The 18,089-nt window shown below is 40.4% G+C and overlaps 1 protein-coding gene across 2 annotated transcripts in view; it reads right to left on the reverse strand.

Moving 5' to 3' along the window:
* Nucleotides 1-12,945, reverse strand: part of LOC147705953 (uncharacterized) — a 351,159-nt gene extending 338,214 nt beyond the window's left edge. The window contains exons 1-2 of one of the 2 annotated variants that reach the window (XM_086929009.1): nucleotides 12,872-12,945; nucleotides 4,588-4,696 (exon numbers count right to left, since the gene is read on the reverse strand). In XM_086929009.1, the coding sequence (XP_086785135.1) occupies nucleotides 4,588-4,681 (94 nt within the window). In that variant the 5' untranslated portion in view covers nucleotides 4,682-4,696; nucleotides 12,872-12,945. Of the gene's footprint in view, nucleotides 1-4,587; nucleotides 4,700-12,871 lie in introns of both variants that reach the window. The other variant, XM_086929010.1, reaches the window with a different exon arrangement.
* Between the last annotated feature and the right edge of the window lie 5,144 nt (nucleotides 12,946-18,089).

Consider the following 18,089-nt stretch of genomic DNA (forward strand, 5'->3'; position numbering starts at 1 on the left):
AGGGAAGCAATTATAGGGCAAGGAGGGCACCCAGAGGGGACGTGCAGCCAAGGAACGATGAGCCAGATCCACAGTGAGAACCTGGGACAACTGCTCTGCTCCGTAGATGTCTGCAAGAGTTTCTCAACAAAGGTCTCAAGGCGGCCTGTGTTCATAGATTCTGGAAGACCAAAAATCCGCACATTGTTACGTTGCGATCTGGCTTCTAAATCTTAATTACGGGCCTGTATGACAGCCAGGACTGGGGAACATCGTTTACAACGAAAATTTTACCATGCACTACCATTACAACGCAGGAATTTCAACGAAAGTTGTTACAACGACTTTCGCTGGAGGGCGCTGTTAGATAGGGAATAGTTTAATTTTCTATCCAACACCTTCCCTACTATCCACGGAGACTGGATGTGGAATAGAAAATTAAACTATTCCACTATCGTTGTAACGACTTGCGTTGTAAAGGCATGCAGTGCTAAAAGCATGCATTGAAACGTCATACAACCGCCAGGACTTTCTCCATTAAGGCTGCCTTGCTCGTGACTTGCTGCAATCCATCCTCGTTGTCTGAAATGCGAGTCTTCGCCTCCCCAACCGCTGAGCATGCTTGTCTAGTTTAGACGACATTTGGTCCATGCGAAGATTTAGGTGATCGATTTTGCCATCGATGGACTGCAAGCTGGCCTGTTCAGCAAGACAGGTTTTATCTATATTAGTAAGGTGGTCATTTTGTGGGTCAATCTCAGAGTCCGAGGCCGCATGCTGAGTAGCTCTGCCGGTTTTCCGGGGCTAAAAAGTGAGGCGCGGTTGGCCACGCTCACTTTTGCCCATGTCAGTGGCACAGTCCAGAGTGATCCGGTGCACAGGTGTAACAACACAATACAGGTCCCCCAGTGCTGCAATAGGAACACAACCCACCTCTCAGCAAAAATGTATTGTGTGTCTTCAATGAGGATCACCACGTAAATAACTGCCAAGCCAACCCAGCCAGAGTGCGACCAGGGCACAGATTGCAAGAACAGCAACACAATGCAGGGCTCACTCCATACGTCGGCCCATTAGTCAGTATAAATCACCCAGTGTGCCTAGAAGGCATGGTCCAGCACCCTTGATTCTGTAAGGCTAGGATATTGTCACACCTAGTCAGTGAACGATCACCAGAATGCAGAAATCTAGGTAGGTAGGTCGCCAGTGAGGCCCTCAACTTTGAATAAGCCAGGACGAGGGTGAACAGCAGGCCCAGATTCACACAAGAAGGCACACAACAATATTTCCATTTCCATTTTATTGCATTTGTATCGCGCATAAATCACCCGAAGGTCTCAGAGCGCTAGCAGGCAAAGGAACCTCATATAGAGGACGTCTCAAGGGCCCCCCAGGGCACAAGGGTGTCAGGAGCAGGCTGGTATCCTCCTCGCCCCCCCCCCACAGTGGGAGTCACAAGAGCAAGTTTGTGCCCCAGCCCATACCGCCTCCAGGCACGAAATTCGAGAAGGACGGCAATTAAGTCTTAGCAGGAAGGTGGGGGGGCTCGCCATCAGGGAATGTTACAGCTGCAGTGGACAAGCAAGGATCTCGTCTTCAAGAAGGCTCGCTGGATGATGCTCTGTAGAGAGGCCCCCTCTGGTGTTAAGGAGGCAGACGCCCCAAGGATACAGCTGGCCAGGCAGTCTACTGGGGAACAGCGATCTCGTAGGCCCCTGGAAACATAGCCCAATCTCCAGTGACCAAGCAATCAGGCCCTCTCCAGCCCGCTAGTGCGCCGCAAAGCCAGAGGATGCGACCCAGCCCCCTAGGGGAGTACGGCGCCCACATGCCGCACAAGCGGAGACTCTGAAGCAGCACGGTCTCCCAATCACCACTGCGAGTAATCGGAGGGCAGCCATCAGCCCCCTAGGTCGTGCTGCACAGGCCCAGGGAGCCAAGCACACTCTGGCACTTGCAGCCCGCCACCACAGCAAGCCGCGTCCTACCTTACTCTCTCGATCAGAGCCCGTCCCCCACCGCCACATTGTCCAGAGAGTGCCCAGAGCCCTCAGCCTGTAGTCCTCGTAACAGCGAAGTTCTGGCCCACAACGTCCGACCAAGTCAGTCTGTAGTTCCTGCAGGTAGCGTGAGTGTCAGTTTCAGCAGGGTGCGGGCAGGATGGCGAGGATAAATATCGGATTAATATCTTGGCCGGCAGAGCAGCTCTAAAGAGCACCCATTTTGCTTTGCGCCCTCTAGCGCCCCCATTGAAAATTGTAAAAATGTAAAAGTTAAGAATATATATGAAGGAGTTTAGAATTTGAAGCTAAATATTAAGTTGGTTTACTCAGATTGGTTTATAGGATTTATGCAATTGCATCAAACAGAATGTAGTATGGACAAAAAGTGGCGTGAGTTCAAATTGGAGAAGCTAAAACCCTTCCATTAAATTGAAATTGTTGATTTTTTATATTTATGAATGATCTAAAATATTTCATCCTTTGAGTATTGGTGCTTTTGTTTGATGAATGCCTGTTTGTTCATTCTTTTACATTGTTGTGAGATTCAAATTGCATAAGCTGAGTTCCCAGGTTCCAGTAATGCATCAGATTCCAGTAATGCATCCCTAGATTCCAATAATGATTCATTAGTGGTCCCCTGATTCCAGTATTAGTTGAGTTGGATTCTACAGAAGTCAAAAAGTTAAGAACCACAACCCTAAGGTAAGTTTGAGTCTGTCTATATTTTATTCCTCATTAATACTTGCAAAATATGGAGATTTAGGGGCATATTTATCATAGTGTTGCGTCACCCTTGCACCACGCAAGGGGGCACAAGTGCGACACAACACCAAAGTCAGATTTATTAAGTCACACAAGACCACCTTGCTTGGCCCTCAAAGGCTTGATAAATCCAGTAGGGGCTGCTATGGAGCAGTAGTGGTGAGGGGGTAGTTAAAAGAAAATTCACTTACCTACCTGCGGCCGCCTATCCTTCATCCTCTTCATTTGACAAAGGAAGCACACAGGCTTCCAGAGTCCCCTAAGCCTATCACAATGCTGCTGTTATCCGCATGACAGCAGCATTGTGATTGGTCTGAGCTGCCTGGTTCGGTGCACAGACAGGTAGTGGGAGCCGGTGCATGTTCTCCACCTGGACTGTGCTATACCGGCCGGCCAAATCGTCATGCCCCTTCCTGCACAAAAACAATCCTGCTTAAAACGCAGGCACCTTTGCACCATGGTGCAAGGGTGCCTGTGTTGGTGCTAGACAGCCAAAAGTGCGCCAGCTCAAGGAAAGGACAGGAATGCGGCGTATGATGTTAACCCCTTGGGCGCGGACGCAATTCTTCACCTGTGCGGCCATTTCAATGAGTGGGCGGGATCATGACTAGCCCCCAGCCGTCATCAGCACTCGCCCACCGTGATGCATGACGGACGGGGGCCGTCATCAGCATGGAAGGGGTTGAATCCAACACATTTGGCCCTTTTCTTTTCACGCAGGGCAGAAACGCAAGGTGGCTTGCTCTGTTAAGCTCGATGAAAGTATGAAAAATGTGCCCCATACAACTTATCATTTCTGCAGGTGTTATCATACTTTTTGCCAGAGTGTATATATAAAACAAAGTGTTGATGCTAACATCCGTTGTGTGTGTGGTAAAAGACAGGGTCAGTATTCATGTGTAATGTTTGCGTTGTGGTATGTGTTAAAAGACACAGGGTAAATAATTCTCCACATTGTTTGCGTTTTCCAACCATGCACAGGACGATACATTGCTGTAGCAATTACTCACTATAATGTACGGAATCTACACACATTCGCTTCTAGGTATTCATCACAAGGTGGTATCACAAGGTGTTTTGTCTTAGTGTTTACAATGCAGGGAATTTAATCTCATTCTGTTATTGCCAATGCCAAAACACACATTTTGTGAGCACTCTAAGTACCAAGCATTGTTCACTTTCATATTTTCTATTACTTTCACATTCCTTCCTCTCATTCTGTTCTGCTATTGCATTATGGGCATTGTAGTTTGACTTGTGTTCATTTGCTACATCTTAGTTGCATACACTATTTTGCTTGATAGACCTAACTTCTCAAGACAACTTGCATTGCTTCATTACAGTTATTCATGTGGTAATTCGTTGCCTATTCTTTAAACTTCAATGTATCTCTTTACTGTCTTTACAATTATTCCACGATATTTATTTTGGACATTTTGTCATTAGACTATCTGCCTTGGAAATATACTTTTCACATATTTAAATGTCCAGGTGTAGGAATATACTTTGCTACTATATCAAAGAGAACCATGTGTTAAGCAGTCAGAAGTGCTGCTTTACATGTTAAAGTGCAGGGAAATGAGGCCAGTGTTTGCTGCAGTGTGTCAGGTGAATACCCTTTTATGTATCTAAATAATTAGAAATGTTTTTTCTTGTGGATGCCCATTGTGAGTGAAAGCCTGCAGATATGATACAGAAGTCAGGGTTGGCTGCTTCCTTCATGCCCACTAGACAGGACAGATTGCCTCTCTCAGGTTTCATATAGTAGGACTTTTTTTTCAGGATACACAAAAAAGAGCTCCACATGCTGCAAAGTTTCAACTTGGGTATGCATATCACTCACAGTTTTGTACTTGTGACGGTTCACAGTAACAGACAGCAGCAGACTTCTGCACATGCATGGTCAGGAGGACACTCAACAGAAAGTACTTCAGCATCTTCAATTCTGGGACCTACTAAGAACAAAACTGTGTTAGTGCTGAGAATCGAAGGACATCGTGGATTGAAGTCTGCGGCCATGCAATTTAGGTACTGATAACCATCATAGAATATTTCGGAGTCATGAAGATGCATGAAACAGCGTTTAAGACAGGACCAAAAACAAAAAACAAGTGCAAAAGTACACGTGTAGATTTGAATCTCCTTTTAAACATACAAAGTGACAAATGTTGCGCACGGCTATATCTGGAAAGTTGTGCAGGTCGCAGATTTCAAGACAAAATTCACAAAAGCCAAGAAAGTTTTAAAGGCATTTTACCAATACTGAATTGTATGCACATACTAATTTCACATTTGGAAAAGCCTTCATCATTCTGTAACAGCAGTTGCTATTGCTTGAGTTTTTTTTCTCCCTTGGGAAAGCCTCACCCCCACCCCGCCCTCCCACCCCCCTCAGGGTTTTCTGTTCCGCTTCCGGTCCACAAAAGGATTTTATTCCAGTTTGGGGAAGAAACAAACCTCTGGCCATTTACAGGGTGTGAAAAGGTCAGAGAGTAGTTTGTCAATACTCACAAACTTTCATGTTTATTGTCAGTGCTAGCTTTGTCATTGGGGACGCCCGGTGCAGCAATCTTTGTTGACAACCCCTTTGTCATCTGCTTTCCCATGGCATCCTTTACTACCACCATCCAACAGTGCCCCTCACCTCTCCACAGCAATTCTCATCCCAGTGTATGTTGTCAAACCCCTTCACATCTTGCACACTTATTACACAGAGACAATAAATCATACAAGCTTGTTAATCAAAGTATAGGAAATGTTAGATTTGACAGGGAGAGTTACAAGCTTTAGGAGTCACGACATACATACTGGTAGGCATTGTATTTTAAGAGTGCTTGGTCTGGAGAAACACAAACTAAGGGTTTAAAACGGATAACAGTAGTTGGACTGTCTACACTCATAGAAAATAGGAAGTACACATTTCTGTCAAGACAAGGTTCTAAATGTATGCCTCACTGTTTGCATGCAGCTCTTTGATGCTGGTGCTATACTAGATTGTAACTTATGAACTGTAAGTAACAAAAGCACCTCTGTGAGAAAAGAAGTAACCAAATGAGTTTTCTATACGAAATATTAATCTGTAGTCTGCATGTTATATCTGGTGCTTTGCAGCAGGCACATTAACCCTCTTTGCTACTTTAAGATGACTCAAAAATGTTACTAGACAAAGCACAGATTTCTCAAATGAGTACATTAAGCACTAGAATTATCTAGATGTTGTTATTCCTTGAAAATTGTTGAACACACAATGATCTTTACGGGCTGCTTTTGTCCCGACTATCAAGCCTAGCCTGTCTAATCAGTCCACCACCCTCCCCGTCTCCCTCCAACACAAATGGGTACTACCCCTACCCCCTTCCCCCTCCTGGGTGCGAATTATTAACAACAAGCGATATATATCGCTAAACGCATCTAGCGCGTTTCTCATTATCGCTGTATATCGCCGGATCACATCGCCATGTTAGCGGCGTATTTGCAACGATTTGTCAACTGGCGATGTGGAATCCAGCAATTTACGACGATTTCCATCAATAAAGCATGAAACCAGCGATGTGAGAACTGCGCAGACGAAAATATTGTAAATAGGGAGAAATGGATGTAACCTTATAATCCACCTGCCATTATGCACATGGCTAAATCGAGAATTATGCAGACATTATTTTTCGGCGATATCCGCGGTTCGCGCATATTTTTTCATCGCTTCACGTGTTGTGGGCCGGCTTGTAAATAGCTCGATGTGAGGTCAACGATTATTTTCCTGTTGTCCCCTGAAGGTAAGCCCACTTTGCATCTCATTAGCGATGCAAGGCGAGGCGTTTGAGAAACGGCTGCTAACATGCGCTAATGCATGTTAGCCCTGCATTGTTATCATGATTTTTGCTGCTTTTTTTGCTTTTCAAGCCAAAAAAGCAGCAGAATGGCCCTTGATAATATGCTCCTAGGTTTGGCACTTGGTGCAGAAGCACCTCCCTAAAGCCAATACTTTTTATGGCCTCAAAAAGCTACCTACACCTTTTATATCCTATTTTCTTTTCACCCCTTATGTGGGAATTACACGTTCATAATCGTACAGACCTGAGGCATGACATTACACAGGCATAAATTGATTTTACCTGCTAAGTATAATTTTCTAAATTCCAAACAGGTGTAAATCTGGCCTTTTTCCTCTATAAACATCAGTGGCATTGCTAGGTTGCCATGGGCCCTAATGCAAGCAAAGTAGCTAGGCTCTCTCACTATGGTGACATCTCAGTCTTTCATCTGTCCCAAACACTCTTCGACATAGCCTTTATCTGCAATATCAAAACTCAGTACCATTCCCATAGACACTATTCTATTTCCTCTCCCTGCAATGCATTTCTACAAGCCAAAGTCAAACCCTAAACAAATGAGCAAAGCCAATAGGTTAGGTCTCACATAGACACACCCATGCACTCCCACAGGCATATGCCTTGCTCTACCCACAAACAGGCACTTTTTACAACTCGGAGACCGCTTACCCTAAATTACAAAATATAATGATAATACTGCATTCATACAGGCACATCCGTCACTCTGCTCTCACAAAACATGGTGGCTATCCTGCACTCACACAAGCACAATGCTCACACACAGATACACCAATCACCAGGAAGGAGCAGAGTTGGGGCAGGTGGTAACACAAGAGGCACAGGCATCTGTTGTATCAGTCAACTAGTGCAATTCAAAGCGCTTGAAGTAAGCTATACTGAAGAGTGAATTTCCAATTAGGCTATTTAATCTCCCTTCAGCCACTCTTGAACCAGAACTCCAGGTGATGCAAGTTCGATGTTTGTGGCTTTTACTGCATTGGCATAAATAAACATCCCACTTGCCACCTGAAAATGAAGGTTGTAGTTATCTTTGTAGTGCAAACACATACTGAAAGAAAGAAAGAAAGAAAGAAAGAAAGAAAGAAAGAAAGAAAGAAAGAAAGAAAGAAAGAAAGAAAGAAAGAAAGAAAGAAAGAAAAACAAAAGAAAAAATATGTCAACTAAAAGTGGAGGGTATGTGCTTCAATACAAAAAAATCAAACATAAAGCTTCACACTGGTCTGTCATTTGGAAAAAGTAAAAACGTTGTGTATGAAGAATACCCTTTCAAGATGCGTGTAGCAGAGATACCTGTTGGCCGGCATAAGAAAGTTGTTGTCCAGTAGCCATGGCAGCAGAAATGCTGGTACTCTCATTACTCAATTAGCACTAGTCTGCAGCTGAAGGTGCACTGTAAGGGATTGAACTAAAGAAAATATCTCCCAAGTTCGTATTACTTTGGATGCAAGGTAACACAGAGTGGTAGGCAGAATAATGTTACTCAGACTACCTGACATACTAAAGACCAGTGATTGTCTACTAAGCTAATCAATGGCAGCAAAGCCAATGGCTGTAGAGGACTGATCCACTGCCCAATTGCATGTATGCTGTTGTATGCCTTAGTGAAAGGCTGAGCCAATATGTGCCAAGTTAGCTTATGTATTATTTTTTAGAAAACATGAGGCTGACAAGAAAGCCAAAACAGTCTTTTGGTCTGACCTAAAACACAATGAAATTGAGAACAGTGAGCATGAGTGCATTGGATTCCTGGCTCACAAAGATAAGACATACAGCACTGGTCTAGAGCATCATAGTCTTCTCCAAAAGACATGGAACAAGCGTGGAATCACAGGATCAGCGCAAGATTCCTTCAGAAACATGGAACAAGTGTGGTACTGCGCGCCACTGTAAGCTAACTTCAAAGACGTGAAACAAGTGTGCTGCTGCAAGGCCAGTTTGTGCAAGCTTCCTTCAAGCACATGGATCAAGAATGGCACTGCAGGGCCGGTGCAAGCTTCATTCAAAGACATGTAACAAGTGTGGCACTGCAGGGCCAGTGCAACTTTCATTCAAAGACGTGGACGTGGAACAGGTGTGGAATTTTGAGGCCGGTCAAGTGTAGTATGGCAGGATCAGCAAGTGCAAGCTTCCTTTAAAGACATTGAACAAGTGTGGCACTGGACAATACTATTTTAAAATTTTCTTTGATAAACAAAATAATCAGTATTTCAAATTTGGTACTAGTGTAATGAACAGCACTGGGGTGTATGAGTGCAGGATTTACTCACATAGCAAGAATTCCACACAAAAAATAGGTACAGCGTCAGACAAGAATGTACACTTCCCTTACAACCACACCTATAGAACACATACAGTTCGGTAGCCAGAAACAATGCAAGCTTCCGTCGCATACACAGAACATGGAAAACAACTGAAGCTGTAGTCCAAGTCTGTGAGTAGGCACACACACACAATGTACATCCTTTGGCAGTAGTACAAGTTCCCCTCACACACAGCACAGGTAATAGATGGTCAGCAGCAGTGCAAGCTAAAACATCCTCACATGCAGAAGAGGTATAACACTGGCTGCAGCATCCAGGCTTATTTCAGGTACAGAATGCCCACAGTAAAGTACAACGGAATGTGAGCCACTGCAGGCTTGAGCAATATGCCAGGAACTGGTAAGCTCAAGCTCCTCTTGAGCCCGGAGCCCAATATGAGCCTATCTTTCATGTGGCATCTGTTTGCTACCCACACTCTAACCTCATGTATGAAGAATGAAAGGCAAAGAATTAAACTTTGATGCCCAACAGGAGCAATAAAGGGATACCAATCTTGGGGCTGAATTATGCAATTTGAAACCAAAAAAACTTGGGATGAAACCCAGCTTCATCACTTGACCAAACTGTATGATTCAAGGCAATTATTTTATTTTATCGTGCCTACTACTTGTTTCATTTTTGCATACGAGAAGCCCTCGAAGTAAGCAAGAATGAGTAATGTAAAATAATCTTTCTGATTTAATGGACTATAATATTGCTCCCTTTAAAATAAGAATATATAGCCCACATAAAGGTTGAACATGACAACTGACTTGCTTCTTACTTTAGTATTGGTATTGTTGTTTGGGTGGAGGGTCCGGCATCAAATGGTTCTAAGTTCATGTTTACCAGCTATCACTTTGATTAAATGCCTCTCAATGCAGTGATATAATCGGATAAACTACAGTGACATGTTAGTTTAAAGAAATTTACTTTTTTTAATTTTAAAGGTAATTTTGTTTTTGTATAAAACGTTTGTTGCACGATTTTGATTCAAATTTTTTCCATGTCTCAGCTCGTGACAGCTCAGCCAAAACGTGCTCTTGGAGCCAAGATAGACCCTTAAGTCAGCTTGCCTGGTTAGTTTGTTTGCTCGCCCTCCTGCACTACAATATGGGGAGCATCCATTACAACACAGGTTTTACACCGCAGTGCCATTACAGCAAGGGTTTTACAACGCAAGTCGTTACCACGACTTGCGCTGGAGGGTGCTCTAGACTAAGGAATAGTAGATTTACTATTCCAACACCTTCTCTACTGTAGGTAGGCTGGTGTTGGAATAGTAAATCTTACAATTCCTAAGTCCAGCACCCTAAACCCCAACAAACTGCCTGACAGTGCTTGTTTGTGATTTACAGCACTCTAACAGCCTGTTGTGGATAATTTGAAAACAAGCATCACATAAGAAATTTTTTGGCAGCTAAAGAATGTGTACATTTTTAAAGACTGGGCAAAGAACTAATAGCGCTCTTAAATTGAGTTGAACAATGCTCTAAATGGAGCATTAACTTGAAAGATAAAATTTATATGAGTGACAGTCTCAAATGTTATGGGCACAGGAATACTGAAAGAAGCTATTGAACATTTTTTTATCACTGCATTTCAAAAGTGCAAGGACTGCAGTTGAGCTTTTAAATGGTTTTATTTTTATTCTAACATGTGAATGCAAACAGTGGATATAGAGGAATTAACCACTTGATTTATTGCTCAAAAGGGAAAGTTTCTCATTTATGTGTACTTGATTGTACGCATGTGGAAAGCATTTAATCTGTGGAGAAAATAAGTCACTTTAAGGTTCACAAAGAATGATTGAACAACTGAAACGCGTTGGTGGTAACTACTCTGTAGTTATAGTTAGTATTCCCAAAAATAGGAATGTCTCAGCTGTTTAATAGCTATTAACTTTGCACCCATTTGAAAAATCTCCCACAGCCTTTGCAAACCTACCCCTGTTTCTACATTGGCATATGATGCAAAATATCATGGTGATTCATAAAGGGGGGTACAAAGAACGGATGGGGACTCAAAATGCATTTTTTAACAAATGCCTTTTTAATAGACTTTTTAGATAGGTGCAGCACGGAAATGGGCAATGGGATTTTTATAAAACTTGGCAGTAATGTAGAATATGATACTAGATGTAATGTGGTTAAGTTTAATGGTAATAGGGCACTACATTTTAGTGATGTATTGGGCTGCAGTACACTTCTGTAATTTAGTGATATACGACAGTACAAGACCATGACAAGGCACTATATGATTGGCTAATGTTTGACTTTACACAAATTAAATGCATTCATTCTGTTTTCACTACACTCTGGCTGACCTTAAATATAGGTGAGTTGTAGGTTTTATTTTTTTCCTACCTATTACCACATTATTAAAGTATTAAGTGGTATGGAAAATTATTTATGTTTTGCTATGATTACTACCTAGAATGTACAGCGGTACTTACATTTTTTTTTATGAATATGTGAAAAATGTGTCAGAAACATAACTACATTATATTAAAGGGGAAATAAAGAATACTACAGTGTGTTAATTTTCTTTCCAGATTTGTTTTTGGAATGTCCATTTAGTCAGCATTCTGGGATTTAAGTGGAAATATATAGTGTATTACAGTGGACTTAAAAAAAGAAATAAAAGTGTGTAAAAAATTTAAAATATACTCTACTACACTATGTTTTACCGTAAAACCCAGAATGCAGACTAAGTATGTCTACACAATATTGCGCACTTTCAGTTCTGGAAGGGAGAAATATTGCTTACACCACATTTAGTCTGCGTAGTACAGTGTACTTACAAAAATAAAAGAAAACATATTTTTTTAAACAAATGCCCAGCACTATATTTCCTCTTAAATCTTTAACACAGACTAAGTTTGACCGAAAATATATTTCACGCTTTCAATTTTGGAAGGGTGAAATATTGTTTGAACCACATCTAGTCTGTGTTCTGTGTTTTCAGGGGGAAATATAGCGGAGTACAGAGTACTCAATAAAAAAATATTAAAAATCAAATACACTATATGTACCATTAAAACAAGAAACACAGACTAAACACGGTCTAAACAATATGGTAGTAATGCAGTATTCTGCGACTTAAACTACACAAAAATGTTAAAAATATAAGGTTATAGCTATTCCTTAAGTTTATAATTTCCGCATCAGCTTCAAATTACTATAACTTACACTCCTCTATATACAGTGTTGTCAACTTGTTAGCCAGGCTACATTACCTATAACTTGGCACTCTACTATGCACAGTGTACATACAAATTAGGCCATTATAGATGTTGATGTTGTAAGTGTTGTTATGAAGGCTATGATGTATAAGTGATTTATTATGAAATGGTATAAGCATGGTATAGGTGATTTATTATGAAAAGGGTATAAGCAGTCCATCGGAAAGATGCTAGTCATGGTTAAAATACTCTGGCTAGCCAGTTGACAACACTGTGCACAAATGTGAGTGAGTTGTAGTAATTTGAAGTTAGTGTGTAAATTATAAATGTAAAGTATAATGTATATATATTAAACCTCTTCTTAGCTATACACTTTTACATTGCTGATATATTGCCTGTCAAAAGATATTTACTACACAATAGTACACTACCAGATTCCTGTCCTTAGTTTGTAAAAGAATGAGTAACAGTGCCCAAACCTAAGCTCAGAGTCCCAGGGCCTGTGCAATTAAATGTTGGCACACTAAATGCCTATTGTCTATCCACTTTGTGCCTCTTTAATCCACTACTGGACACACCCGGCCCCTTTCTTTCAATATTGCAGGTTGCTGTTTTTTCCCTTTGTGCCTGTTTTCATTCTCTTCCCCCTTCTTTCCTCTTTGTGTGTTTCCCTCTCTCAGACACTGTCTAATGAGGATTATTAAGTGCCGGTCCCAGAAAAAATGTGTGCTGGTGTGCCCCACCAGCCACCACAGGCTCTAATTAAGCACTGCCAGACACTCTTTCACTCACCTCTGCAAAACAGTCACAGTCGTCAGCAAGGCGTTTCACTGCCTAGAAGAGCCTGCTTTCCTACTTTCGCTCTGAAAGAAGACTAAACCTGCAGGCTATATATACCCTGCAGGAGAGGATGGCACACCTGTTTTAAAACAAATAAAAAAGTATTTTATGCCAAAATAACTTATATAAGGATGACAGTATCTTTTCTTCTCCTACGGAAAATATTGAAGGGGAATCAACTGTTCCAAGTTCCAAAATACATTTATGTTCCGGGTATGTGGTGCAAACATTGCTAAATGCCACTTGTTTTCTTAATGTCAAATAGTTCTACTGTCAGATAGTAAATCCAGAGGATGCACTTATAGAGCACCATGTAAATCTCTTCATTGATTAATTTATTCAACAGTTACTTTAGCTTATTTTATTTATTGTGTATGGTTATCATTAAAACCTTTACAATGTGTGCAGTAAAAAAATCATTAATGTTGACCAATACAGATTTATTAAAGTAAGGAATAGATTATAAATAAATACATACATGAAATTCAGGTAATTTTGTGGTGCCCTCGACTAAAGACAACGTTGTATTACTATAAACAGATGTTCTTTTTTTTAATATTTTTTTATTGAGGTTGTTTTTAGTATTATACAGTATATGTCTCAAAGTAAAAAAATTTACAAACGCTTATAACTACATTCATTTTGAATTCATCCCAATAAATAACAATTTACTCAAAATAGCAACCCCAAATTTGCTCGAAATTTTTTATACTACCGACTATTGTAGCATATAATTGTTCACTTCTCCTAACCTTTTTCATTTTTTCGAGCCATTCCAAAAACGTTGGAACTTTTGTTGAACGCCAGTTCTGTAGCAATAAGGACCTAGCAACGGCCATTATGATATAAATCAATTTTTTCAAATAATTTGTAAATGTACATTCGGGATCATATCCAAATAAAAGCATTTTTGCATTACTTGGGATTAATAACATATAGAAAGTTTTTAGAAAAACAAAAATGTCTTCCCAAAAAGACTTAATTTTAGGACAATACGCTATAATATGAGATCAATTGTCCCGCACACAATTGCACTGTCTGAAACAACTGGCCGGTGCATTATTGTACATTTTAGAAATAAGTACTGGTGTGCGGTATAATAGCCATTTGCTAAAATAAAGCATTCAACGCCAATTTGCGCCACGCAGAACACAGAAATTAAATTGGTTAATAGTTTTCCATATTTCAGTTGATAGTACTTGATTTCCCTTTTTGTCCCATTTACGGATAGCTTTAAAGGTCAGCTCATCCTCCCTATTCTGTGCGAGGCACTGTTTCCATGCCCCAGGTTTCTTCATCTCATTGTTAACAAAAAGATCCAATGCTAATGGAGAGGAATTATTAGTAATAATACTGGGGTCTAATTGCATCAATGTAGGATATATCAAGTTAGTGTAGGACCCAATTAACAACAAATTACCGGAAATCAAACATATCATATCATTGACAGAGAGCCAGGTCCCATTCCGTAGGAAATCAGATAATGTTTTAAACCCTGCCTGCCCCCAGTTTTCTATAACAATTGGATCTATCTTAATCCTTAAAAATGAAAAGGCTCCTATTAAGGGAGTTGTTAGGTGGATAGGAGGAAGCGAATATCTCTTATGCATAGCATCGCGCCGTTTAAAAAAACAATTTAAAGTCTTGTAGCGAACAAATTTGGGTGATTTCGGTACAAGCAAAGGGGATGGGATTTGAATTTCTAAACATATTAAATCGAAAACATTTTTTATGAAAAACCCAGGGCCTGGGTTTGTATTTTTGAATCTCTCTAGGTACTGCGCAAAATATGCGTATTAGTAATCTTTCAAATTTGGTAAAGAAAGACCTCCATATTCGGTTTCTGCAGTCAAAGTTCGTAAGTCTATTCTAGGCGGTTTTTTTGCCCAAATAAATTTAGAAAACATAGATTCTATTTTCGAAAAAAAAGAACCTAGTAGATAAACTGGAATTGATGAAAATAAAAAATTAAAAAGTGGAAGGATCGACATTTTAATCAAAGCGGTACGGCCTAGAATGGACAACGGTAAAGGATCCCAGCGGGCAATCATTGATTGAACTTTTTTAATTAATGGAACAAAATTTAATGTATATAAGTCTAGGATATTGGGAGAGAACAAGATCCCCAAATATCTTTTTGGTTTTGAATGATGCAGTCTTGTAGATCTCTATGAATGATTGGGTCTGCTCCCCCACAAACTAATATATATATATTTTTTTAATTAATGCGATAACCTCCCAAAGTTTCGAACTCTTCGAAAATTTTTAGTATGTGTATCTGTGATGCAAGATCGGGTTTGATTAGTAACATGATATCATCTGCGTAGAGTTTGATCTTGGCCATGGCAGTGACTGGCGGAGTGATCTGAAGGCAGTTCCTGATGGCAACAGCTAGTGGTTCAATAAAAAAAGCAAAAAGAATAGGTGACAAGAGGCAACCTTGCCTGGTGCCGCGTTGTACTGATATTGAACCTACTGAAGATTTATTTATAATAATGTTTGCTCTAGCACCCGTGTACAGATTCTGTATTAAATTAATAATATATTGTGGAATCGCAAACTTTCTTAAAATGAAGAAAAGAGTGTCCTAAACCACCAAATCAAAAGCTTTCTCTGCATCCAGCAAAAGAACTAAGGCCTGTATCCCCCATGAGTCAAAGTAATCTAATGCTTCAACTAAAGAATGTGTGTTTGTAAATAATTGTCTACCTATGATGAACCTGTTTTGATCGGGATGGATCAACTCCGCCGTGAAAATATTAAAGCGAAGTGAAAGCAATTTAGTGGTTATTTTGTAGTCTGAGTTTAGTAAGGTAATTGGTATATATGAGTTCGGATCTTTGGGTTCCTTCCCCTTTTTCAAAAAACTAATGACTGTACCTTCATGGAAGGATTCAGGGATTTGCCCTCCTTTAAGCATTAAGTTTAATAATAATAAAAAAAATCACTAAAAGAGCTAAAAAAAACTTTAAAGAATTCTGAAGGAAGGCCATCAGGGCCACAAGCTTTACCTAATGGCAGATCTTTTACCACTGCTTCCAATTCTACTTTAGCAAACGGTTTTAGCATATGCTTCTGATCTTCCAGAGATAGACTTGGAATTTCATGACGCCCCAAGAAATCAGATAATTTTTGGTGATCGATGGTGCTATTTATTGTATAAATTCTATCGTAGTGTTGAAGCATAATAGAATTTTTTTCGGCCTGAACGAATGTATCGATGTGAGTGACAGGATCTTTTAAAGAATTAATCATATTTGAAGCCCCCTGCTCCTCTACTTGCCAAGCTAGAAATTTTCCTGTAAAGTTGGTCTCTTTGTGTACTTTTTGTGATTGTTCTCGGAAGGCCTTTTCACTTTGTTCATAATAGTGGGTGCTAAGTTCACGTTTGGCCTCTCTCAGTTGATTTAATGCATCGCCATTTGGTTTACCATATTGACGTAATGTAAGATCCTGAATTTTTTGTAATAGAGAGTTCCTAGTGACTTTCACAGCAGACCATTCAGCCGCATCTTTGCTAATGACTATACCCCGTATAAAGGCCTTTAATGAGTCCCAAATTATATGAAGAGGGGCTGTACCTATATTACGATCGATATATTCCGTAATCTCTAATTTTAGCACAAATACCCATTTCGTATCCAGTAAGTAAATTTTATTAAACATCCACCTTTTCATAGTTTGAGTGTTCTCTTCATAATCAAAATTAATCACCAGCATGGCATGGTCTGAAAAACGATTATGGTAGAATTTCTGCGAGAGAAATTTGAGCTGTCTAGAGGCCAAAACAAAATCTATACGGGATGAAGATTTAAACCTCCCAGACCAGCAGGTAAACTCAGTTTTTCAGGGATTTATCAGGCACCATGGATCACACAATCCTAATATTGATATATAGTTTAACATAGTCCTATAAGATCAAGGTTTGGACTGTCTTTTGAGGGATGAACTAGAATATAATTTAGGGTTCATAAGTATATTGAAATCACCACCTATAATGATGTCTCCACCCACCAGTAACAGAGATTGAAACAGAGCTTCGTATATCTGGGGACTATCATCTATAGGGGCGTAAAAGCAAACAAAAGTTATTGGTTTATGAAAGGATTTAAATTTGCATGAAGCCCAACACTAGTGGCCTAAAGGATTGCTTTCTGTCTGAACAATCTCAAACTCTAAATTTTTATTCAGAAAGAGAGCAACTCCGCGTTGTGAACCCATTGCGCATGACAAACCCCGATACGAAGCCCAAGTTTTAAACATATTAAAATCCTCTTTTTTGGAAGCTGTAATATGAGTTTCCTGTAACATTACCACCGCAGGATTTTCAGTCCTTATCTAAGATTCTATTGCTCGCATTTTTCTACCATTATTCAAGCAATTCACATTAAACGATACCAATTTCAAACCCTTATTGAGCGACATGTTACATAATTAACTGCTGAAAATAATACAGAGATTCTAACCAAGAAATATCTTATATCACCAAAGTACCTAGAAAGTGAATTTTTACAAAAAATAGTTCTACTGCATACAACCTCAATTTTTTCAAAATTTTCCCCTATTGTCCCAACCCCACCCCCACTTTCACCTGTGGCCCTCTTCTTCCTGCATTTCCCACACTGGCCACTGGTGCTGTCCCTTTTCTTAGAGGTGTCTTGGTATAACCCCCCATTGAATCCCAGCACCCCTTCCCCGACCCCCCCACCCTCAGCCTACACAATTCCATCACATATCTTTAGCCAGGCGACATTTTACTAGGCAGCTCTTGTGCTTCTGCAACATCAGTTAATAAATGAAATTTGCCCTTAATCAGCACCCTAAGTTTAGATTGTTGTGCAATTGCGGCCTGAGCTCCCTTAGCCTTAAACAAATGAAGTAGTTTAACAAATTCTTTTCTGCGGCGAGCAGCGGCCGCAGACATGTCTGAAAAAATCCTGCATTTAGCTGTAGCACTGGCAGCGAATTGACCTTGTTTAATGGCCCTTGATAAAATGGTCTCTTTTATTCGAAAATCAGCAAAGTTCAACAGGATTGTACGAGGGAGGGCAGAATTGGGAAAAGGCTGGGCCGGTGCCCGATGTGCTCGGGTAATCGTCAGGTCACCTTTGAACTCCGGTGTGACTTCATGTAGTAAAAAGGAGGTCACCCATTTGATCATATCAGTCCC

The sequence above is a fragment of the Lissotriton vulgaris genome, chromosome 7 (genome assembly GCF_964263255.1).
Source record: "Lissotriton vulgaris chromosome 7, aLisVul1.2, whole genome shotgun sequence".
Taxonomy (NCBI): Eukaryota; Metazoa; Chordata; class Amphibia; order Caudata; family Salamandridae; genus Lissotriton; species Lissotriton vulgaris.